Consider the following 26,890-nt stretch of genomic DNA (forward strand, 5'->3'; position numbering starts at 1 on the left):
AGCAAACAGCTACGAGTGTGATATTGCATTTATACAACAGTTCGACAGCACAAGTGTGTAAAAACATAAGAAAAAATCTTTTTTGTGCAGAACTACTTCTACCACGGATTCAAATCTCCTTTTGACAGCTGAACAGCTGTGCCCAGGCCTCCGTTACTAACTCAAAAACATCACCTTAAAACTACTGACGAAGAACATTGAGTTGCTTCATTAAAAGCTTATCGTATTACTGTATTAAAAGCTCACTGTGTTAAGGATTATGAGAGAGAGGAGTAAACAAATGTGATTAACTGCATCTGATACAGAATTCATTCTTCAGCTCAAACTCATTCACAATAAAACATTAGTTTGAATGTCTGCTGAGGAAAGCGATATCTTTGTCATACTATCCATTCATCTGTTATGGGTGATTTCCGATGACAGCGCTGCTCAGTGCATTTGTTGGCTGTGTTTTACAAGCTGTAGAAACTAAAAATAACTTCCTTGTTTACAACAGCGTTTCAGTGTCTTTCAATATAAAGGTCTTTATTGCTGACTCACTTCATTGTCACCATCTAACGGCGGAACAATGTAACTAAAATCACCATCAAGAACACACACCGTGTTTCTCAATAATAAATACTATTATTAAACACTACCACTATTATTTTATAAAATAATATTTAATAAACAACAACAACAGCAGCCATCATAGCTGCTAGGTAATTCAGTTAACACAATTAAAGTACAAAGGCAGTGCTCTGATATACAGCAGTGAAGTTACATAAAATATAACTATGAGATTTTGCCCTCAGCCAAAGCTATTTGTTCTGGAACAAATAATAGATAAAGACTGCCTGTTAGATTTACCCAAAACCATTTATCTCTCGTTTAATCATTACTGAGATATCAGAGCCAGCGGCAAATTCCAGAAGATCTGGCTGAGGTAAAGCTGGAGCTCACATCTCCGAAAACACAGAAGCAAATTTTCAAAATTGACGTTATCTTTATTAACAAACCACATATTTGAAATCTAAACAAGTACATTCACACCTAAAAACAAATCTTAAAACTACATTCCGTGACACAAAAACTGTATTAGTGTGTAATTATAGCAGATTTGGGAGTCAGGCATGACACTTGCTTTGAAAAATACCGCAAACGGAGTGATAGAAATGGTGAAACAGTTGGAGTGCTGTTATCACTAGAATATCGCACTCCTGGAAAAAGCTCTTAGCCAATTAGGTTCGAGAACCAGAAAGAACTGGATATTTGTGTTCAACAGAAGAAAGAAACTCATACAGGTATGCAGCAAACTTTCATTGTTTGCCTGAACTATCTCTTTAAAGAAACACACAGAGCTGAGGGAGCAGGTGATTCACGTCACACACTCAAAGCACACCTTTCCTTCTCAACTACAGCAACAAAATAAGCTCTTAAGAAGCTGTTCCTCCATGAGCCGCCTGCCTACAATGCTTCCCGCAGCTGAGGGCTACAGAACGACTCTGTCAAGGTGAGGGAATGAGTTTCCACACGATGATTGGAGCGTGTGTGTGTGTGTGCGGCTATGGAACTGTTTCTCCCTCTTGTGAGCAGGAACAGCTGAAGTAGAACAATCTTCAAAGAGGAAGTGCTGAGAGGTAGTTGTAATTGTTATCAGTGGCGCTTCCTCTCGCTCTCTCTGTCTGTGTCTCCATCCTAAGACGATGATACTCAGATGGGTCTTATCTGCATCACATGGTCTAATTGAGTTAACTAGATAGAAATCAAGCATTCTCTGCATTCACAACAGAATGCCGCTGGAATGCTGATGACTTTTCCCCACTCTTTTCTTGTTGATTTATTTATTTATTTGACTTTTTAAAAGCTAGATGATTTTCTCTTTAAGATTCTGCGGATGTTTCCAGAATGTTAATCCTGGGAGACGTCTGCGAGGGTCACAGCGAGGGCAGCTTTACTCTCCTGTAACAAGGGATGGGAAATAAGCCGCTGTGCTGGGGAAAGGTGTTTATGAAGTTTTAGGCTGTACTGCAAAGCAGAGGAGAGGCACACGTGGAGGGAGCCGGATCGAAAGTGTCATTTGAACAAGAACATGGTGTGAACACGGCTAATCTGATCTTTCTGGCCAGCTGCAAATTACAAGACAATAACTTTGCTGACAGCTGCTAGATGTACAAAAAGGACACTGCAGATGAACTAAGTTCAGAGCATAGATCAAAGACTGTTTTCTGATGATGAAGTCTATGAGAGTCTGAATTCTCCATCACTTGATTGTAAATATTCACATTATCTAATACATTTGTTTAGTGCACAAATTGAAATAAATATTTGAAATGTTTTTTTTTTTTTTTTTAATGCTGAGCATTTTGTGAAAAAAAAATCTTAATTGTTCAGCCCTGTTTTGCTGACATTTCCCCCTTAAAAAATAAATGGTAGGATATTTTTATATATTATTGTGCAGTTTACATTTTACTAAGCACACCAAAACTGAGCAATATTCTGTTCAACCCTGTTGACATTTTTTGCCTTATATATTAATTGTGTGATTTACATTTTAGAGAGAACAACAAAATTAAGCGATACTGGGACTATCTATCCAATAAATATATAATTTCCTAACTGGGTTCCTAACTGGGTTGAACTAAAGTAACACTTAGTAACAAATTAAAAAAATACACTTACAATTTGTGAGAAAAGTCTTAATTTGACTTTGTTCAACCCTGTTATGCTCTGACGTTTCTGCCTTACATATTGTGTGATTTACATTTTAGAGACCAAAACTAAGCAATACTGCAGCTATCTATTCAATAAGTATAATTTCCTAATTTAAGTGATAGGGTTGAACTAAAGTAACACTTTAGTGTTAGTAACAATTTAAAACACACACACACACACTTGCAATTTGTGAGAAAATTCTTAATTTGACTTTCAATTCAACCCTGTTATGCTCTGACATTTTCACCTGACATATTAATTGTCCGATTTACATTTTAGAGAGCACACCAAAACTGATCGATACTGCAGCTATCTATCTAATAAATATATAATTTCCACATTTCAGTGACAGGGTTGAACTAAAGTAACACTTTAGTAACAATGTACAGGTAACAATGATAGTAGCAATTAAAACACACACACACACACACACGCTCTATTTGTGACAAAATTCTTAATTTGACTTTCTGTTCAACGCTGCTATGCTCGTATATTTTTTATTTCGGCTTGTATATTAATTGTGTAATTTACATTTTAGAGAGCACACCATGGTAGTAACAATTAAAACACTCACACGCAATTTGTGAGAAAATTCTTCATTTTACTTTCTGTTCAACCCTGTTATGCTCTAACATTTTCACCTTATATATTAATTGTGTGATTTATATTTTAGAAAGCACACCAAAACGGAGTGATAATGCAGCTATCTATCCAATAAGTACATAATTTCCTAATTTAAGTGGCAGGGTTGGACTAAAGAAACACTTAAATGTTAATAACAACTGCAAAAAGCAAACACAAACACACAATTGCAATCTGTGAGAAAATTCTTAGTGACTTTCTGTTCAACCCTGTTATGTTTTGACATTTTCACCTTATATATTAAATGTGTGATTTACATTTAGAAAAATGTTAGTAACGTAGAAAAACTAAGACGCACACTTAAAATTTGTGAGAAAATTCTTTCTGTTCAACCCTGTTATGATCTGACATTTTTGCCTCTATAATATTATATGCTTTACATTTTAGAGATACTGCAGCTATCTATCCAAGAAGAATATAATTTCCTAATTTAAGTGACAGGGTTAAACTAAATGTTAGTACCAATTAAAAAAAAAAAATGCTTGCAATTTGTGAGAAAAATTCTTAATTTGACTTAAGCCATGTTATGCTTTCACATTTGCTCCTTAAAATTTACATTTTTCACAGCACAAAAACCAAGAAATACTGCAGTTTCCTATCAAATTATCAGTATATAATTTCTGAATTTACCGTGATGGGCTTGAAGTCCAGCAGTCAAAGTTTGGTATTAATAATAAATAATTTTTTTAAACTCTTGAATTTTGAGGTAGATGCATCCCCTAATTTTTATTAATATTTTTTATAAAAAAATAAATAAAATGGAAATGAATTTCTCTATGTAGGTTATTTAGACTTCCTTTCCTTTCCCTACTGTCGAATGATAATGAAGAGGCTGAAAAATGATTCAAAGGTCACATGGGTGAATTTTTTGGCAGCTTTTTTTTTTAATGAAGTGTACAGGTCAAATTTATTATTACATAAACAGCAAATATTTCAAGTTTAGGCCTACAATAATACAAAAAGTAAATGTCACCACATAAGCATACTAGAAATATACCCCCGGTCCTTGAGCTTATGTTGAGGTGGATGTGAAAAATAAAATCCTGCCCTCAGGATATAAAAATAGGGCAGGAAAGAACAGTTGGTATTTTTCAGTCCATTTTATGCATTTTTCTCTCTTGTTCTCGTACTGATCCGACTGTTCCGAGGACCTGATCCGCAGCTGACAGCTCTTCTAGTTGGGTTTGGTCAGGAGCTGAGTGGAGAACTCATACAGATCTTTATTGATCTTCTTCAGGGTCTTCACCTCCTCCTCTAGTTCAGACACTCGTACCTTAGTGTTCTCCCCATCACCAAACACACTCTGACAGAGAAGAGAAACACACTTATCATCAAAATGTTGTTTGACAGACAGAGTTCCCACATTTCTGACCAATGAATCTTGATGACTTTCACATGACCTTTCTAGTCGTTGTAGAAGTATTCTTATACACTATTTTCTAGTAATTGTTTGGATGTATATTAATTTGTATATGAAGCACCAATATTGATATGCATTTTCTGCTGTTAGACCTTTTATTGAGAGGTGTGTGCCCTTCCAAATCATACTCATTCAAATGAATTTTCCACAGGTTAACTCCATTCGAAGTGTAGTAACATCTACAGGTGACATGAATGCTCCTGAGCTCATTTTCAAGTATCCCAGAAAAGGGTATGAACACTTATCCAATGGAATCATTTCAGCTTTTTATTTCTAAGAAATCTGCAAAGTTGTTACAAACCTGTTATTAAGTTATTTAAGGCATTTTAACATAAGGCTGCAAACATAACACAACAAAACATGAAAAAACAGGTATGAATACTTTCGCAAGGCACTGTATGATATACAATACGAGAAGATAGGAGATATAATACATATGATACGATATAAGATAGTATCAAATATTTTATTTCTGTGACTAGAGCAGTGGTTTTCGATGAGTTGAATCAGGTGTGTTAGATGAGGGAGACATACAAAATGTGCAGGGCAGGGGTTTCCAGGACCTGTTTGAAAACCACTGGACTAGAGCAACGACAGTTCATTATATTATATTATATTATATTACATTACATTACATTATATTATATTATATTATATTTTATGACTGGAGCAACCATGATAAGATATGATAAGATATGATAAGATATGATATATGATATGATATATGATGAGATGACATGATTGTATTTTTGTGACCAGAGCAACCACGGCTTATTCTATTCTATTACATTACATTACATTACATTACATTTCAATAATATATATTATATTTTGTGACTGGAACAACCACAGATATGATATATGATATGATATAATATATGATATATGATATGATATATGAGATATGACATGACATGACATGACATGACATATATGATATATGACATGACATGATATATGATATGATATATATGATATGAGATGAGATATGACGTATGATATAATTGTATATTTGTGACCAGAGCAACCATGCTTTATTGTATTATATTATATTATTTAAGATTATAATATATTATATTATATTATATTATATAATGAAGATTTTTTTAATATATATTTTTTAAATATTTATTTTATTTTTGTGACTGAAATGACCACAGCACTATTTTATGATACATGATATGATATATGATGTAATATGATAAAACAGTATGAAATATTTTATTTTTGTGACTGGATCCACCACCAGTCAACACTATTTTATTTTATTTTTGTGACTGAAGTGACCACATCATTATTTTATGATATATGATATGATATGATATGATGAGTAAAACTGTGTTTTTGTGACCAAAGCAACCATGGTTCATTATTATATTATATTATATTATATTATATTGTGAAGTATTTTATAATATATATATATTTCATATTTTATTTTATTTTAGTGACTGAGCCACCACAACTCAACACTATTATATTATATTATATTATATTATATTATATTATATTTATTGTATTTTATTATATATTTTTTATATTTTATTTTATTTTTGTGACTGAAGTGACCACATCATTATTTTATGACATATGATATATTATATGATATGATACGATATATGACATATGATATAACATATGATATGATATGATATATGATAGTATAACATTGTATTTTTGTGACCACAGCAACCATGGTTCATTATCATATATTATCATATATTATATTATATTATATTATATGTCTTTGTACAGTATTTTGGCTCATATACTTCAACAGTAGGAGCATTACCATAAAAACGATGTGTGTTTGTTTTAAAGAACTTGGTGAAGAGTCTCATTATTTTCTGTGGTTATCGACAAAATGTCCCAGATGTCGATTGCGCTTACTTGTACTGAACCCTAAACATTCCTTTAATCTAAAAGAGCTAAAATCACAAGCATACCTAAGCCAGAACATGAACTGTGTAAATGAGGAGGAGAGGTTGTTCCATGCAGAAAAAAAAACCCTGCACCTGGATCTAAGAATTCAAGTTCCATCATAGATTTTGGCTGAGGTCATCAAATCCCGTTTTAGAACATCCCTAATCTAGCAGAGAAAATATTGACATTCCCTTTGTGCTCAATTCCCCAGTGCAGGCAAACGGTGGGTGACAGCGATGCACATTTTCCCCAGATTAAGTCGGAAGGGAGGGTTAAAAAAAAAAACTTTGCTCTCCAGTTATATATTTATTTACATACATCTCCTGAATAAACACAGCGGGCTCTGAGCTCGCCGGCAGGATCCAACTCCCTTTTGAGTGAGTGAAACTAATCCACTTAATGGTCCTGCCAGAGCCGGACTCACTTTAAAAGCGTCAGGAGATCCACGAGGAAGCAGGAACAACCTCTATGGTGACCTGAACAGAGACGGATAACGACAACGAACCCCGAAACACCCGTCGGTCCCTCCAGATGGACGGGATAGCGGGCACCATCTGGCCTCACTGTACTTTGACATTTTAAGGAGGCTAAAATAATGTATTTGGACAGAGTTATGAGGTACGCAGCTTGTGTTTAATTCCCTGAACAACTGATGTTCAATAGGCCACAAGTATACAGACACCCCCTCTTAATTACGGAGGCTCATAAAACCAAGAATACAGCAATTCGGTCTCCCATTTTCAGTAGAATGAGGTACTAAAGACCCTCCTCTACTCTACAGGCTTGAGCTGAAGGAAAATAAACTCTCTCTTAGGCTTTATGTGTTAATCAGTTCAGCTTCAAGCCCAGGCTGATGGCGTTCTCCTCTGCTGGCTCTCAAATATACTTTCAACATCCTGTGGAGAGAGTCTGAACTCTGGGATAAGAGCGGCCCGGTGGAGCTGCTCTATCAGCGGTGTAAATCAGCCGAGACTCTGATAGACGTGTGCAAGTGGCTCATTTCCTGCAGGAGGAAGCGAGTGAGATGCTCTATATGAAAGATTGCAGTTTTGTATCGATCGTCTCTGTAAATCACAGCATGCTGCAGTCAAATATTTTGTTTAAGTGACTTGTTCCAGGCAACTCTTTACTAACACTCTGCTGTCTGTTCTCACATTGTCAATTCAAGTACTCATTCAATCATTCATTACTCACTGAATGCGAGCCTATGTTATATTTGCTCAGTTTACAGTCTACCAGTCGAATTGTAACATAGATCACATCAAAAATTAAAGAATAAATTCACTTCCAAAATAAAAATTTGCTGATAATTTATGCACTCCCATGTGATCCAAGATGTTCATGTCTTTCTGTCGTCAGTCACAAAGAAATTAAGGTTTTTGAGGAAAACATTCCAGGATTTTTCTCTATATAGTGGACTTCAGTGGGGATCAGTTGGTTGAAGGTTCAAATAGCAGTTTCAATGCAGCTTCAAAGGGCTCTACACGACCCAAGGTAAGGAATAAGGGTCTCGTCTAACGAAACAATCGGTCATTTTCTAAAAAAAATATAATAATATAAAATAATTTCTATACTTTTACTGACTTTTTAAATGTTCATCTTGCACTAGCTCTGCAAAGCGCATGCATAAATCACAGTGGAAATCTTATTTTCTCCTCCAACTTCAAAATCGTCCCCTAAAATTGTGTTTTACCCTTTTTTTGTAAAGGGTGTTTGACTTTATTTGCACGTTCGCTTTGTAAACACTGGGTCGGTACTTCCACCTACTTAACGTGTGACCTTTTCAACATGATTACGTAATGTGTGAAGTCCAACTGCGAGCATTTGTGGTTAAAAAGTATATACATTTTTATTTTTTTAAGAAAATGCCATGTAGAGCCTTTTGAAGCTGTACTGAAACTGCAATTTGAACTTTCAACCTGTTGGACTTCATTGAAGTCCACTATATAGAGAAAAATCCCAGAATGTTTTCCTCAAAAATCTTAATTTCTTTGCGACTGAAGACCGAAAGACATGAACATCTTAGATCACATGGGGGTGAGTAAATTATCAGGAAATTTTTTATTCTGGAAGTGAACTTATCCTTTTTTAGTCCGAAAAATGACTTGGCCGCCTTAAAGACCACATATTATTAGGGATGCACCAATGCATCAGCCAATAATCTGTATTAACTGCTAAAAGCAATCATCTGCTTTTATAAAAAGGGGTTCAAGCCAGGCTTTATTGACAATATTGACAATAAAAAACTAAAAAACTAAAATGTTTGTTGTCGAATAGTTCAATCTCATATGACCTACTGCAAGGGCTTGCAATCACCAGTGTTGGGCATGTTACTTTAAAAAAGTAATTAGTTATAGTTACTAGTTAGTTAACGGAGTTAGTAACTGAGTTACATCATCATAAATGTAACTAATTACCAGGAAAATGCATATATTGTGTTACTTAAAAAAAAAAAAAAAAAGTTCAAATGTGTCAAATAACTTGGAAACCCCCAATATTAAATATTTCAATTTTGCTGTGGGACAATGTGAGAGACACCTTCCAGGGGCTAAAAATCACGTTATTAAGGGCCGCTTCAACCCACGAACATGAAAAACATCCCACAGATAAGAATAGGTATTGTTTGAAGCTGCAAAAGGTCTACTTTTATTTGTGTATAGTCATAATGACAACAAAACAATGTACTTTTTTAAAATAAAGAAAATAAACAGGGTGCACTCGGGTGCCGTCTCGGTCTCAGTCACCTCTCTTCACAGGCACGTAAATAAAACAATCTGAATCTCAGCGAACACCTACTTAACAGATATGAGAAATATATATGTGTAGAAAGCTTGAAATGTCTAGTTTTAAATGATACAGGTCGCTTCGAAAACAAATATTCTCTGATAATGTAAAGTTTTTACTGTAGTCACTATCTCTAATGTAATCACACCCATGAGCGGCTCTGCTTTTCAAATGTGACCCTGGACCGCAAAGGCAGTCTTAAAGTCACTGGGGTATATTTGTAGAAACAGCCAAAAATACATTGTATGGGTCAAAATTACAGATTTTTCTTTTATGCCAAAAAATTATTAGGAAATTAAGTAAAGATCATGTTCCATGAAGATAATTTGTAAATTTCCTACTGTAAATATATCAAAACTTAATTTTTGATTAGTAATATAAAGAACTAAATTTGGAGAACTTAATTTAGACAACTTTAAAGGCCATTTTCTCAATATTTTTATTTTTGTATCCTCAGATTCCATATACTGAAATAGTTGTATCTCAGCCAAATATTGTTCTATCCTAACAAACCATACATCAATGGAAAGCTTATTTATTCAGCTTCCGGGTGATGTATAAAGCTTAATTTCGAAAAAAATTTACCCTTATGACAGGTTTTGTGGTCCAGGGTCACAATGTTAAATGTGAGACGCGTGGACATGTAGGTAACCTCCGTAAATAAACGTGAATATTCACCAAGTTCATCTCGGCTACTTTTCGTTTCTGGAAGAAAGCAGCACTGAGAGGAATAAGCCAGAATTTACCTCAGAAGAAGAACGCAATGCAATGTGATACATAGCTTTGCAGGTCCAATGGCTGAGAGAGAGCCTACTGGGATGAAAACCACTTCAGTGAGATCAATTATAGTCAGTGTTGCCAAGTCCGTGGTAATCCAGTGGAATTGGGCTACATTGATACTGTTGCCACGGGTTGTTTGATGTCCGTGGGTTGAATCGACCCCAATAATGTCATATTTAGCCACTGAAATGTGAATTTACCAGGAGAACCCTGACAAAAAAACTTGTATTTTAACCCCCCAAATGCGATTTTTAATGGGGGATCCCCCTTCGAATCGCGATTGGGCAGTTATGGACTAGCTTTGAGTAGCAATTGGGCAGGTTTTGTTGTGAAAACCTCGCAACCCTGATTATAGTAACGCTGAATTTTATTGTCAGTAACAGTAACAGCGTTGTAATGGGGAAACAGTAATTCGTTTGATTACTCGTTACTGAAAAAAGTAATGCCGTTAGTAACAGTGTTTATTTATAATGCTGTTATTCCCATCACTGGCAATAACGGGTTTTGACCAGTGTGGCACCGTAGAGCAGGACTGTAATTCAGTTTTTTCCAGATCCAGTTCAAGAGAAGATGACACAAAAGGCATGAAATAAACGCACAACAAATGAAAGCGGAGAAAAAAAAGAGCAATTAAGAAAGCATTTGATAATAACGATGTGGATAAGTTAGCTAGCTCTGGCACTCCAGTCACATCAGGTTTATTTATATAGCACTTTATACAATGGATTGATTTAAACCAAGCAGCTTTATAGTATTAAACATGAAAAAAAGGTGCCAGTGTCACTTTCAGTTACAATTACAACTTGATTTTCTGTTATTAAGCAGCTCTCCGTTGAGGAGCTAGCTAATGATTGTTTTTATTAGTGAATGCAAATAAATAAATAATCATACTACATTAAAGTGATAGTTTGGTTTGCATAGATTAAAGCTTAATGTTTTGATTTTCATACAGTTGATTAAATGGTAAATGAGAAAGTCTTTCTATCATCTCACTTTGTGGCAAATATATTTATTTGCATTGTATAAAATCAATAATGTACAATACCAACATGATTATTTAATATTCACTGAATGCAGAAATGATTACCTTGTTTTATTTATTAGTTAGAGTATATCTAACTCAATATTTTAACTAATTGTAAAACCTGAATAATAGAACAAAGCCTACTGATTACCTAGTGAAATAATCGATGATTAGTCAATTAATGGTTGTAATAATCATTAGATTAATTGATTACCAAAATAATCGTTTGTTGAAGCCCTATTGCCAAGACCACGTTTTTTCCTTCTCCAAACATTTGTAGCGCACTTCCTGTCCAGTAATTGCAAAGAGCTTTGTGCTTTGTTACAAAATACAAACAGTGCATCCAAAATCGCATACTCTGTGAGTACTTACTTTGCAACCGTTAAAAGAAGAAGGTACTATATAGTATGAATATGGGGAGTTTGAATGAAATTCAGAAGTACTACATCCGCCATGTTGTTCACATGACTTACTAGGTCATCCAGGTACTTTTTCGTTTACGAATTTGGACATACTACTCTTTTGGCACAGTTTTAGTAGGGAAGTATTTGATTTCGGAAGCAGCGAAAGTCTCAATGCTCTAATTTTGCCACTTTTATCACAAAATTCAAACAATAAATGCCATTTTGAAGCTCTTATAGCTCACTGAAAAATTAAAATTCTGTCATTAATTACTCACCCTCATGTAGTTGCATTGCTTTCCACGCAGGGTCAGAAAGCTCTCTGATTTAATGAAAAACGTCTTAATTTGTATTCCGAAGATGATCAATGGTCTTACGGGTTTGGAACGACATGAGTGTTAGTAATTAATGAAAGAATTTTTATTGGTTTTAAGAAAACCAAACTATTCGTATCGCTATTCCAAATAATCGGCTATTGGTATCTGCAGAGAAATTCAGCATGAGTGCATCCCTACTTATTATAGCAAAGAGCTAAATTAAATTAACAAACCTTAAATTGCTGAACATTTCATTGAAACAATTTTTAATCACAATTTATATAAAAAGGTTGCGTTAATTACCCAGGTGGGAACAGTTATTAGCCATCTTAAAATGGCAATTACGGGTTGATTACTCTGCCCGGCTGAGCACTAGTCCACACTACTTGTGACAAGTGCTCCATCTCCGCTCTCTTCACTGATCATCAGAAAAATCAAAGCCAGCAGCTTACAAACCATCCCGCTTTGAAAGCCTTGCTAAAATTCAGCTCACAGTAATGATTGAATCCCGACAGCAGCGGTGAACTTCCCCACTTACCTTGTCTGTGACGGCACACATCAGAGAGTAGAGCTCATCTGCTTTCTCCAAATGCGTCCCCTCTGGCTCCTGAAAGTGTCAAAAGACAAAGCGAAACACTTTAAACATCAACATAATCGTATGTTAAGCTACAATAATGATCGATTGTGTCAATAAGGAGTTTGTGTGTAGCCATTTCCCAGGATACAAGCGTCCGGAAGAGGCTGTGCCAACTGTGAGAGGGTCAATTACAAACAAGGTCTAATCATGGCTGTCTCCTGCAGGCTGATCGCTGCTGACAGTGAGTAAGTGGCTGGGGGTTTGCGGAGGGGATGACGTTGTTCCAAGGGTCCAACGAGATTATTAAGGCTGACAATGAAAATCTCAGCAAGGTCAATCTCTTTTTAACAGCCCTTCCCAGATCCTGCCATCTTACTCTGCTGATTTACGGACCATCAGTGCCCATCTGTGGGAATTTACTGTTCCTGCCTCGATGGATACAGTAAAGCTGCTGATTTCACAGAAAGATGAGTAAAGCAGGTGCTGCTGCCCAGCACAGTAGCTTGGTTGTACTCACAAAAACACCCACAAAAGCTCACAAACTTGAAATATTGTACTCGTAATAATGTAATAGTACATAATTTTCTTAATGTGGAAGCTTTGCTTACATAAAAGAATGGGTTCAGCAAGGTTTTTTTGCAATCAATACTACTATTACTAGGAAGAAAGGACAAATTAAATAGACAGTAAATAAATTTACATCGCTGCAGAAGTAGTGACCCAGTGTTTACAAAGTGGACATGCAAAGAAAGTCAAACGCTCTTTACAAAAAATGTTTAAAAAAAGAAAAGTAAAACAGTGATGTAGAATGATTTTAAAGTTGGAGGAGAAAATGAGATGGGAGTTTTTCGACACACCCTAACTGTATTGACCCGGATTACACAGAGTAGGCATGCGCATCACAGAGCTAGACAAGACGAGCATTTGAGGTTAAAAAAAAAAAGTATATTTTTTAGAAAATGACTGGTCGTTTCACTAGATATGACCCTTATTCCTCGGCGGGGATTGTTTAGAGCCCTTTGAAGTTGCATTGAAACTGCATTTTGGATGTTCAAACTAGGGATGTAACGGTATGAAAATTCCTTATCATGATTATAGTGACCAAAATTATCACGGTTATCAGTATTATCACGGTATTGTTAAAATGTACTGGAAATGTACAAAAAGTACTACACATAAATCACTCCACCAAGTTTTACATTTAAAATCAACAAACAACAAATAAAAGGACTTTTCGTTTTCATAATCACTAAAACAACAACAGTAGCCTACCAATGATGTCCGGATTTTAAATGACAACATGACTCACAACAGTTTAACTAATGGCATGTTCAAATATCTAATGTAAATTTTCAAATAAAGCTTTGAAAAAGTTTCATAAAAAGATAAACCTCACATTTCAGCCTTTAAATAAATAAAAGGGTTAAGTCAAAATGATAACTGATTTAATCAATTATTATATGTATTTTATCTGTTCCATAAATAATCTAGATAATTTATCTGAATTGTTTAAATCTTATTTTTCATCAACTGGTCAAAATTTTGTCTACAGCAGGGCATGCAAATTCGGTCCGTTTTTTGGCCAGACAAAAACTGCACACAATGTAAATGCAAGTCTCTTTAAATCCACTGTATGACACTAGATGATGCTTATGGAAAAGCTGAATTACAGCTGTTTCCGTGAACTCCGTGAATAAAGCAGCATTGCGATTAAGAACAGTACTTTAGATATTACATGGAGTGAAGGTGAAAACAAATGCCATCGAATCTTCTTTAAAGACAGTCCTAAACTTCAGAGGTACTGTACCACTGAAGTTTAGGACTGTCTTCAGAAAAGATTCGATGGCATTTTGTTTTCACCTTCACTGATGAATATATGAATGAATTAATTTTATGAATGTACCTCAGGAAGCCGCTGCAAGCCGAGAGATTCGTGCTGGCACCCTCTCATACAGTAATGCATTCTTGACATTTACCATTAAAATAACGCCAAAAACGGCTTCAAATGAACTATGAAAACTAGAATAAAGTCGTAAAAGCTGCAATGAATTTCTTATTGCTTAAAATGAACGGGCTATCTCGTGTTTTTCCGTGGATGCTTGATTATTTTCGTGAGGAACGAAACATCTTGGATGACAACTGGGTGAGTACATCATCTGTAAACTTTAATAAAGAACTGTCTCAAAATTGTCTATAACTGTCAACATCTGCAGCTCCCGCAACAACCTTGAGCCCACCACCATGAGTTGCCTAATTCAGGGCCGAATAATAGCTTTCTCATCTCTATGCAAAGTTAAGGGCCGTAACCCATCCGTCCTCAAGCTCCACTCCATTAGCACAGAGCGGAGCAGACCGGAGCTCCTCTAGGATGGCAACAGGTCGGACAGAAACCCATCTTACCGCTGACCTCTATCTGAATAGATTCAGCCAGGCTGCTAATAGACTTCCTCTCGAGTTGTGATTATTTAGGGGAGGTCGCACGGTTCAATTCAGGCTGGGTTTCGCAGCGAACCCCTCCCAGAGGGGTCCTCGCTTCGCCTTCCAAGCGAATAACGAAAACAATTCCGAACGAGAAATTAATTTTCTCAGAGCAGCTTTAATTTACACGCCGCGTGGAACGCCAATCATGCCAAATGTGTGATGTTGGGTGCAGCCTCTGGGTCGCGGTTGCAACGTGTTATTTTTTGCTTCCTGGTAGAAGCATTAATGCACTTATCTAAACATTTGTTTTAGGTTTCCTCTCACTGTGCAGAGGTGAAAGAAGTGTGTTTTCCAGATAGCATGTGCTCTCCCAGAGGCTGGAAGATTAGCCGCTCTGTAAATAAGCTGAGGAGGAGGGGAAGGAAAAGGAAAACAGCAGATATGCAGAACGAAGGAATGATAAAAAAAAAAGGTTGGACACAGAGAGCAGGTGGTGGGCAAATGTAAGACTTTATAAGCATTTCATTTATAGGTCTATAATTGATTTGGACGTGGAAGGAATTACGGTCAGGCCGCTAACAGCTGTAAACATTCATCATGTTTGAACTGTGCTGGTAGTGAGGAGGCAGATCCGTATGTGCAACCTGCAAAACACCTTTGACCTAATCGTATCACCCACATGCAGCTGTTACACCTTATACAAGTGTTAGTGAAACTGAAACATCTGAATTAAAGATAAATTATGCACTTGAGGATGGCTGGATGATACTGTATATTCATGACAGATTTGCAATGATTTTGTTGCCAATTTTTATTATTGTATTATTTTAGGATGTATACAGTGAAAGTTGGCATTGTGTCTTCTACAAAAAATTTGACAAATTATTGTGAAACCTTGCTAGTAAGGGATGTAGCGACAGATCTTTTCTTTCTTTTCGTTTTGTTTATGGCATATACTGCTTTAACAAAGCCTTCGTAAAATCCATATGGGAAAAAATTATTAAAAGCTAGTGCTGTCAATCCATTTAAAAAAAAAAAAAAAATATAAATTAATTGCACATTTTTTCCCTGAAATTAATCACGATTAATCCCACCTAACCTATATTGCAATAACTTCACATTCAATCTTCAAAATAATGTAGAAACAATGTACAGTAAAGTATATTTGTAATGTGTTTAATATTTCTTTTTATGACTGAAGGTAAGTATCACTGACACCAATATTACTGATGTCTCTATGAAATTGTTTTTTCCCCTAATATTTAACCACTGACTAAAGCCATTCAACATTACAGTATAATTGAGAGCTATCAATTTTAACATTTATTAGACTTTGTCTTTCACAATATTTTTAATATTTGTTATATATTTTTATGACTGAAGGTGAGTATCACTGATACCAACGTTACTGATGTCTCTTGGAAATATATATTTTTTCTCTAATATTTAACCGTTGATTATAGCCATTCAACATTACAGTATAATAATCGAGAGCTATCAATTTTAACATTTATTAGACTTCGTCTTTCACAATATTTTTAATATTTGTTATATATTTGAGTATCACTGAGACCAACATTACTGATGTCTCTTGGAAATATATATTTTCTCTAATAAAACTTAAAACAATCTTCACATAAATCCATTATTTACCTGTGCCCTTCAGCAAGTAGGAAATATACAGAAATTGAATTTGAAGTTATCAAACACTAAATACTGCTTTAAATATAGATGAATCCTTAAAGGTACAAATGTTATTGATTTCAACTTTTTTCTTTTATTCTTTTTAAAACAGACATCACACAAGCTGGGTTATTAGCTTATTTGGCTGCTATTACTTTAAGAGCTACCGCTGCTGAACGTGACATGGATCTGACATGCATGCTATGAAATGATGAAATGATAACCCATACCAGCACAGTATAGCGGCTGACAGGACAGGAAAACTAGTGTTTACAGACATATTTTACTGACATCTTTTCCGTAGTTCACTGACAAGCTACGCAATATATCGGAGGTGATACATATCAGATGATGAACGCGATATGTGTAGTAAACGCCGCTCCATCTGACAGCACGTGATGGAGATTTACGACTAATCACAGAACCGGCATTACTGACGAGATGTGCATGATAATCGCATCTGATTATTTACACAGCCCTAGGTTCTGCGACTAAACAAATGCACTTCTTGTCAAGAAAAAAGAGACAGAAGCAGAAGTTGTGAGTGGGGTGGCCAACCCTAACCCTGCCCCTGCGTTAAATACTTTTAACGCCGTTAAACTGGAAAAATTAATCACCTGCATAAACACGCTAATTTTGACAGCACTATTAAAATATTTTCTGAATATTTTTAAATATTTAAAATGTAAAAATAATTCTGGAACCAGTTGTTTAGAAAGAAAGACACTAATACATTTATTCCGTTTCTGATTTAGTAGGAAAAATAACTATGTTAATTTCTGCAAATCAACTTCTTCAAGAAAACTATTATTTTTTCTCCATATAACTGTAAATGATACAATTTTATAATTACTACTGTAGTTCATCCAAGGATTAGTTCACCCAAAAACAAAAATTGTGTCATTAATTACTCAGCCTTAATGTCGTTTCAAACCCATAAGACAACATAAATAAAGATATTTTTGATGAAATCTGAAAGCTTTCTGACCCTGCATAGACAACAACACAACTGACACGTTTAAGACCCAGAAAGGTAGTAAAGACATTGTTAAAATAGTCCATGTGAAATCAGTGGTTCAACTGTAATGTTATGAAACCACAAGAATACATTCAGCAATGCAAAAAAACAAAACAAAACAAAAAAATAATTTATTAAACAATTTCTTCTCTTATGTGTCAATCTCTGCCATACTACCATACGTTCATGAGTATCACAACACATGAACGTGTCAGTTGCATTGCTGTCTATGCAGGGTCAGAAAGCTCTCAAATATCTTTATTATAGTGGTGTCAAAATTAGCGTGTTAACGTAGGCGATTAATTTTTTCAGTTCAACGTATAAAAAATATATAACACAATTAATGAAGGAGCGGGTTTTGCTAGGTTTGGCCATCTCACTCACAACTGCTAAAGAATTGCCTTTATTTAGACGCAGAACATCTTTACGAGCACATCAAACAGGAGATGTATCAGATGCACGCTCCAACTTCACCTCAGCAACGGGAGCGAGTCAAACGAGCACGGAAACTGTACCGGTGACGAGAAGCTTCAGTAAAACAACAGTGATCTGTGGTCAGATGAGATGTTGTCAGGCCATATGTCAGTAAAAACAAACCTTCCTGTTCTGTCAGCTGTTATACTGCGCTCCTCAAGTGCACTCACAAATGTGCTGACGCATGCTGTATTAGGCTATATTAAAGAGCTGTATCATATTCAAACCCAAATGAAACTATGAGCATGCAAAGTAGTAGTTATGTCATCAGTTAAGTCAAGACGTTACAAAAAAGGCGATTAAAGCTGCGCATTTAAGTATTTATTATATTTATAAGGTCACATTTAAAGCAGTATCAGATCTGCTCAAGTTCGTCAGCGGCAGCTATTAAAGTGACAGCAGCCAAAATATCCTAATAACCAGCTGCTGTGATGTCTGTTACTCAAAGAAGAAAATTAAAAAGAGGAAATCACTAACTTCTGTAATTTTAAGCTTTATCTTTATCTTTATTTAATTTAGAATTTAGTGTTTGATAACTTTATTAAATTAGGCTATATTTTCTTGCTGAAAGGCACAGGTAGCTATATGACATTTATTATCATGTGGTTTATGTGAAGACTGTGTTAAGTTCACTTAAATCAGAAGTTATTTTTTTAAGTCTAATAAATGTTAAAGCGATAGCTCTCAATTATACTGTAATGTTGAATGGCTATAATCAATGGTTAAATAATGGGAAAAAAAAAATCATCAGTTGGTATCAGTGATACTTGCATTCAGTCATAAAAAAAGATGCCATTAAACAAACATGGAAAATATACGCTCTTTATTTTGTTTCTACATTAATTTGAAGATTGAATGTGAAATCATTGCAATATGAAGTATAATTAAAAACGTAATGTTTTATTATATATGTTTTATTATAAACTTTAATTAATCGCAATTAATTTCAGAAAAAAAAGTGCAATTAATGAGTTTTTTTTTTTTTTTTAATCGATTGACACCACTACTTTATTATTATTTATTATTAAAATATCTTAATTTGTGTTATGAAGATGAACAAATTTCTTACAGGTTTGGAAAGACATGAGGATGAGTAATTAATGACAAAATTTTCATTTTTGTTGAACTATCCCTTTAAATAAGTTAAACTAGATTTTTACAGTATTTTACTTGCATTATGTGCATTTAAAGAATAATTTTAGAGCACAAATTATTTTATAAACCATTTAAAAATAAGAAAATCAACAAATAATTGAAAAACTCTGAGATATACATTACATTATAAACTACCAAATTTTCTTGCTATATAGTCCAGCTATATATAGCAAATTCTTCATTACGTCAGATTTGTAAAAGCATAGCTTTGTTAAATAAGAATGATTTTGCTTCTGCATCAAGACTTCTCTATGTAAATGACCTCTGGTCTTGACTAAACTTTTGCATGTGACCTTTAGCATTTCTCAGGGTAGGCTAAGTTCCTGCATACTGAATATGAATTAATAAGTAAATATAATACCGCTACTCTAAATGAGCAATTCTGACATCTCATAAATAGTCTCAGTGGACCTTATCCTATTATCCATGATACGTGCCCTTTAAAACGTAAGCGATGTTTCAGGTGTTACCTGTGTGTTGGCTCCCAGTCTCAGACACACGCCTCCTGAGCCCATACCGTCACCCTGCTCGGAGGGGTTCAGGTGGCGACTGAACCGTGGCAGCGGGATGGCTGGATGACTGTCAGCGAGGAACATGTTGGCAGGTGCTGGGATGATAGCAGCATTGGTCACAGGACCTGTCAGAGAGACAAGATGAATAAAAAAATGTTAGTTCTCCTTGAAAACGAAATCCTGAGGTGAATACAGTTCATTTTAACATGAACCTTTTCTTCAGTCGGCCTTGAAAACAATGAAATATGCAAGAACTTTGTGTCTGAAGGAGCTAAACAAAACTCTCTGCATCTCTCATGTGTTCAAGGCTTCACATGATTAGTTATAAACTTCTTTCCACTTCACTTTTCTCCCTGCTGAGTGGAATTGGATTGGAAACTGAGGAGATAAAACCAGCAGATAATCTTTTACAACTCCAGCACTCCGAGGCACTAAAGAGCTCTTCACCTCCCGCTTACAATGTTGGACATTTTTATTTGCCCATTACTGTCAGTGTAGAACATACCAGCACCAAATCACTGCAGATTCTGAAGCCCGTCTTTCATACTGACCGAAATCCACTGGCAGGAGAAAGTTTGTTTGCTTTCACTGAGCTGACGCAGTGTCTGCACACTCTCAGGAATATCACAGCGTTCCAGCAGTTCACCTGAGATTAATTAACAACAACCAGGTCCAACTGAGCTTCTGGCGTCTGCTGTCTACTGTCTACTATAAAAGAGCTAAACAAATCATCTGCACTGGTGAGAGCTGTGAGACTCAACTGAACTACATTAGCTGATGTACAAATGTTCGTGCGAACCAGATGATCATGTTCAGCATGATCTGAGAAGGATCTAAGGAGCATTTCTGAGCTTCAGTACAAAGAAACTCACATGGACAATATCACATATTTACGTTTCTGATTAGTAAATAAAAAAACCCACAATTTATATTTATAAAACATTACAAACATACAGTGCTGTGAAAAAGTTTTTGCCCCCTTCCTGTTTATTTTTTAAATTTATTATTAATTTTTTTTGCATATTTGTCACAGTTGAATGATCCAGATCAAACAAATTTTAATATTACACAAAGATAACCCAAGTAAATGCAAAATGCAGTTTTAAAATAATGATTTCATCTATTAAGGGAAAAAAGCTGTCCAAACCTGCCTAGCCCTACGTGAAAAAGTAATTGCCCCCTAAACCTAATAACTAGTTGTGCCACCAGCATTTGCGATAACTGGCAACGAGTCTTTCGCATCGCTGTGGAGGAATTTTGGCTCCCTCTTCTTTGCAGAATTGTTTTAATTCAGCCACATTGGAGGGTTTTTGAGCATGAATGGACTGTTTAAGGTCATGCCATAGCATCTCAACTGGATTTAAGTCCGGACTTCCCAACCCTTAATTTTGTTTTTCTTGAGCCATTCAGAGGTGGACTTGCTGGTGTGTTTCAGATCACTATCCTGCTGCATAACCCAAGCTGCACTTGGGCTTGAGGTCACAAACTGATGGCTGGACATTCTCCTTCAGGATTTTCTGATATGGTGCAGAATTCATGGTTTCATCAATTATGGCAAGTCGTCTAGGTCCTGGAGCTGCAAAGCAGCCCCAGACCATCACACTACCACTACCACGTTTGACTGTTGGTATGACGTGCTTTTTATGAAATGCTGTGCTGGTTTTACACTAGATTTAATAGGATGCACACCTTCCAAAAGTTTAACTTTTGTCTCATCAGTCCACAAATTTGCCCAAAAGTCTTGGGGATAATCTAGATATTTTTGGGCAAATGTGAGATGAGCCTTTGTGTTGTTTTTGGTCAGCAGTGGCTTTTGCCTTGGAACTCTCCCATGGATGTCATTTTTGCCCAGTCTCTTTCTTATTGTTGAATTATGAACACTGACCTTAACTGATTCAAGTGAGGCCTGCAGATTTTTAGATGTTGTTCTGGGTTCTTTTATGACCTCCTAGGTGAGTCATTGTTGCGCTCTTGGAGTAATATTGGTAGGCCGGCCACTTCTGGGCAGGTTCACCACTGTTTCATGCTTTCTCCATTTGTTAATAATGGCTCTCACCGTGGTTCGCTGGAGTCCGAAAGCCTTAGGAATGGCTTTGTAACTTTTTCCAGACTGATACATGTCAACTACTTTGTTTCTCATTTGTTCTTTAGATTGCAGTATGATGTGTTGCATTTTAAGATCTTTTAGCCTGCTTCACTTGGTCAGACAGGTTCTATTTAAGCGATTTCTTAATTCAACAGGTCTGGCAGTATGTGTGGCTAGTGAAATTTAATTCGACTTTCTAAAATAATGTGGTTAATCAGAGGTTTTTCATTATTTAACAGAAGGGGGCAATTAATTTTTTTAACGTAGGGCCAGGTAAGTTTGAACAGCTTTTTTTCCCTTAATAAATGAAATCACCATTTAAAAACTGCATTTGGTATTTACTTGCATTATCTTTGTGTAATATTAAAATTAGTTTGATGATCTGAATCTTTTGAGTGTGACAAATATGCAAAAAATTTAAACAACAGGAAGGGGGCAAAAACTTTTTCACAGCACTGTATTACATTAAATGTTTACAGTTTTTTTTTTTTTTTTTTTTTTTTTTTTTTTTTTTAAGAAAAAACATTTATTCAGCAAGAGCCTGTTAAACTGATCAAAATGAGAGAAGACGACATTTATAATGTCAAATAAACGCTTTTCTTCTAAACTTGCTATCCATAAAATAATCCAGAATTCTACTAAATTATTAAGCAGCAATACGGTTATCAACATTGATAATAAGAAAACTTTGAATGACTTCTAAAGGATCATGTGGCACACAAACTTTTAAACATTTTTATGTACAAAATGCACTGTGGGACTCTATTATTTTATCGATGTCCTTACTACATTTCTGGGCCTTGAAGGTGGTATTTTCTATCTAAGGAAGGTCAGAAAGCTCTCGGATTTCATAAAATATCTTAATTTGCGTTTCAAAGATAACCGAAGGTCTTACGGGTTTGGAACAACATGAGGGCAAGTAATTATGAGGGTGAGAAATTTTTATTTTCGGGTGAAATATCCCCTTAACCTTTTGTTTTAAACAATGAAAAAAATAAATAAATAAAAAAAAAAAAAAAAAAAAAAAAAAAAAAATCACACCACCGTGAGATCAGACACGCACCAACAAGAGCTCAAAGTTTCCATAACAGCGCAGAAAATGCCAGTGATTTTCCATCACAAACAGATGAAACCCCAGCAAACGTAATTAAGGTAAGTATCCACACTTCAAAGACGCTCTGGAGTAACTGTTTTCTACTGCACAATTTTGTCCTGTCACCCTGATATCCTCTAAAGATTAATCATTGCATAATTTCACAGAAAGAGACAGAGTGAGGAGATCTATCACGCAGAAGAGTCTGTTGGCAGATTAGATTAGACTCATAAACTGTGTTGGCGTTTGATAGAAAAATTAAAAAATGAGTTCCATCACTCACACGGACTGAGTCACTGCAGACGCTGATGACATCAAAAGTTAAAACCGGCCACACGGGAAGCATCTCGCTGGCTTTAAATTGTTTGTAAAGGGGTTTTCAGTTCCCCTGACACACATCGCAGGACATCATTACATTAAAATAAGATAATGAAATAATAATCATTTAAAAAAAAAAAAACGCATGAGTGTGTGCCCATGTGGTCTAATTAAAAGCGCAATAGCTGCTCTCTGCTGTAAGCATGAGAACAGAGATGGAGATCAACTTCAGGCTGCCTTCAGTTTTGCTTCGACGCCATTAAAATAAGTGACTCGACTCCTCTGATTTCACTGAAATCTTTCGATTCAGAAATGTTGATTTATTGAGGCCAATCAAATTAACACAAAGCCACTTCTGCAATCAGAGCTTCCCTGTGCTTTCCGCGAAAAGGGAAGACGGTGATAAATAGGTTTTTTTGCAGAGCAGTGGCTCAGTGAACTGTGCGTACATTAATCCCTGTTTCTGAATGATGCCAAAACAATTATGATAAAACAGGTAAGCAGCGATGCAGCGGCAGACGCCCGGAGGATGGGCTGGTCTCTCGGCAGTGCGGATTTGGCGGGAGAAACGCACCGCTTCTCTCCAAACCCAATTAAATTATATGGGTCTTTTCATCAATTCAACCTGGATCAGAATGGTTGAGAAAAGATGCAAAGCTCGTGTTTTATACAAGCCTGCTTTCAGGTGTACAATACCACCATCTTGCTTGTGGAACTAATGCGTCCACTAACTAGGCCTAGATGGAAACTGCTGACTTTTACATTTTCTGCACTTTTTAGAGTGAAATCTGTAGAATGATGTGGAATGGATTTAAATTCCATGTGTGGAATGGAATGTAAGCTATATTATATATATATATATATATATATACACATAAATAATACATTTTTGTGTCACAGAATGTAGTTTTAAGACTTTTTAGGTGAGAATATACCTACTTTAGACTTTAAATATGAGGTTTGCTAATAAAGACAACGTCTATTTAAAAATTTGCTTCAATGTTTTCGGAGATGTGAGCTCCATGGTGTCAGCGGCTGTTTAGTGCTCATGATTTAGTGCCGAGAGCAGCTTTACCTCGGCCAGATCATCTGGATTTTGCCGCTGACTCTGATGTCTCTACAGTGGTTAAACATGAGATATAATTCATTTTGGGTAAATCTAACAGGTAGTATTTGGTCTCAATCTATTATTTGCTTCAGAGCAAAAATATTGGCCCTCAGCCAAAACTTTCATATTATATTTTATGTAAATTTAATGGTGTTTATCAGATTGCTGCCTTTGTACTTGTTACTGAATTGCCTAGGAACTTCCATGATGGCTGCTGTTGTTTATTAAATATTATTAAAAAATATATATTTTAAATAACTAATAGTGCCATTTAATAATAGTATTTAGTATTAAGAAATAGTGTCTTTTTGTGATGGTGATTTTAGTTACATTACTCTGCCATTAGAGACTATTTTTATGAGTGAGTCAGCAGTTAAGACTTTTATATTGAAAGTGCCTAAAACAGTGTTGTAAACAAAGAAGTCATTTTTTCTTTCAACAACACCTTGTAAAATGCAGCCAACAATTGCGCTGAGTGATTGGTCATTGGAAATCCCCCTTAACACATGAAAGGATAAAACGACAAAGATATTGCTTTCCTCAACGGACATTCAAACTAATGTTTTATTGTGAATATGAGATTGATCTGAAGAATGAATGCTGTATCAAATGCAGGTAATCACACTCGTTCAGTCCATCTCTCTCTCATAAGACTCTACAGTAAGCATTTAATACAGTTATACGTTTTCAATGAAGGAACTCAATGTTCCTCCATTACTAGTTCTAAAGTGACGTTTCTGAATTCGTAACAGAGGCTTGGGCTCAGCTGTTATACTGCGATTACCAGCAATGCCGATATACAACCATATCACTGTTTTTACAACAGATTACATAAACGTACACAAAAAAAAAAAAAAAAAAAACGTACACATACAATTAGAAATAGAAAATGGAAGCATTTTTACTTGTAGACCCCAGTGTATGCGTAACAAATTACATCAGTTAATGGCAACCCATAACATTTATCAAAATCAAAGAATTTAATAACTGGCACTGGGATGTTTATAACTTTATGAATGATGACACTCAAACAATGAAAATCTGTGGGTGCAGATTCCACGTCAGTCTGCTAATAAGTACATAATGAATGAATGCAATGAATTTCTATAGCCTACAGAACTTCCTCAGAAGGTGCATATAATATGCTGTGAAGAAATGAGTTTGATGTAATGACAGCAGTCATCTCAAATATAATAATGACAAATATTCCAAATCAAGTAAATCCCCTTTGAAAGACCGCTGTGAAAACGTTTGGCGTATTTGAACGTACTGAAACACAGTGAAGCTCCACGATTGTTTGGTTTTTCAGACATTCAGACATGGGAACGCGCAAGAATGTTTAGTTCAGATGGGATTTGAGAAATGATTGATTCCCTTCAAATTTTAATTATTCATTTGTTCGAGACTTTGATTTATATTTAGTCCGCTTCCCGGTTTGCATTTCTTGAGTGTTGGAGTAATCAAAAAGGGGAAACTGTGATGACCTCCAAAAGCTTTACTGACTGTACAATGCAATGCAAATACAATGCAAAAATCACAGATATTTACCCACCCACACACACACAATAAAATAAAGATTACAGTACGTCTGTTTGGCACATTAATGCACCTACACGTAAATGTGTGATCATGATCTAAATATGAAATGAACAATTTTCAGCTTGAGATTTTGCTGGCAAGTTCAATTAACACTGGATTAATATTTTAAAATGACAATACTAGAGATGAAACAGATTGTTTGGTGGATCCCACATCTTGTGTCACGCTGTATTATGTTCAATGTCACTCTTCTGGATCAAAAGATAACATACATGCAGTAGACATTTCAAACCAAGCCGGGCTGATGCTTCATTATTTTTGGTAGAGTATGCGGGAGGCATAACATGAATGCTAATGAGGGTTTTAAGACCACCTGTAGTAAAATTAAAAATGCCTGTGGGTGGATTTACAGCATTCAAACATGGAAATGCTGAAGGAACTCCCCTCATCATATATTCCCTTGGCACAACTCCAGTTCGCTCACTGAAATTAATCACAATTATTTTATTTGACTGCTGCTATAGAGAAATATCAAAGATGTCACAAGTGAACTGTACTTACAAGGATAGTTCACCCAAAAATTATAATCAGAATTTAAATCTGTAACATTACAGTAATGTACTAAATAAAAGGGGTTCTATGTATAGTTTGCAGCATTATTGGGAGAGATTTTTTCCCTTAAGTAAACCAAACTATCGGGAAGATTCATCAGCAGATTTCATTCTGAATCGGATATCCGTATTGGTGGAAAACTTTAGTATCAGGTTACCTCTAAATACAATGAATTTTGAAGAAAATACAGTGTTAGTTTCTCTTTCATTTGTCACTAGTACTCGTTCATTTTAAGCAATAGTCAACTTTTAGTTGCATGTTTATTAATAAACCATATAAATCACAATAATCAGCCTTTATTTGCAAACA

The 26,890-nt window shown here is 35.4% G+C and overlaps 1 protein-coding gene across 1 annotated transcript in view; it reads right to left on the bottom strand.

The window, feature by feature from the left end:
* Positions 1–4,454: 4,454 nt before the first annotated feature.
* The window catches only part of wdr18 (WD repeat domain 18), an 81,934-nt gene continuing 59,498 nt past the window's right edge, over positions 4,455–26,890 (bottom strand). The window contains exons 8-10 of the mRNA XM_051122300.1: positions 19,784–19,950; positions 12,524–12,592; positions 4,455–4,639 (exon numbers count right to left, since the gene is read on the bottom strand). Coding sequence (XP_050978257.1) covers positions 4,511–4,639; positions 12,524–12,592; positions 19,784–19,950 — 365 coding nt within the window. The 3' untranslated portion in view covers positions 4,455–4,510. The remainder of the gene's footprint in view (positions 4,640–12,523; positions 12,593–19,783; positions 19,951–26,890) is intronic.

Source organism: Labeo rohita, chromosome 11 (assembly GCF_022985175.1).
Source record: "Labeo rohita strain BAU-BD-2019 chromosome 11, IGBB_LRoh.1.0, whole genome shotgun sequence".
NCBI lineage: Eukaryota > Metazoa > Chordata > Actinopteri > Cypriniformes > Cyprinidae > Labeo > Labeo rohita.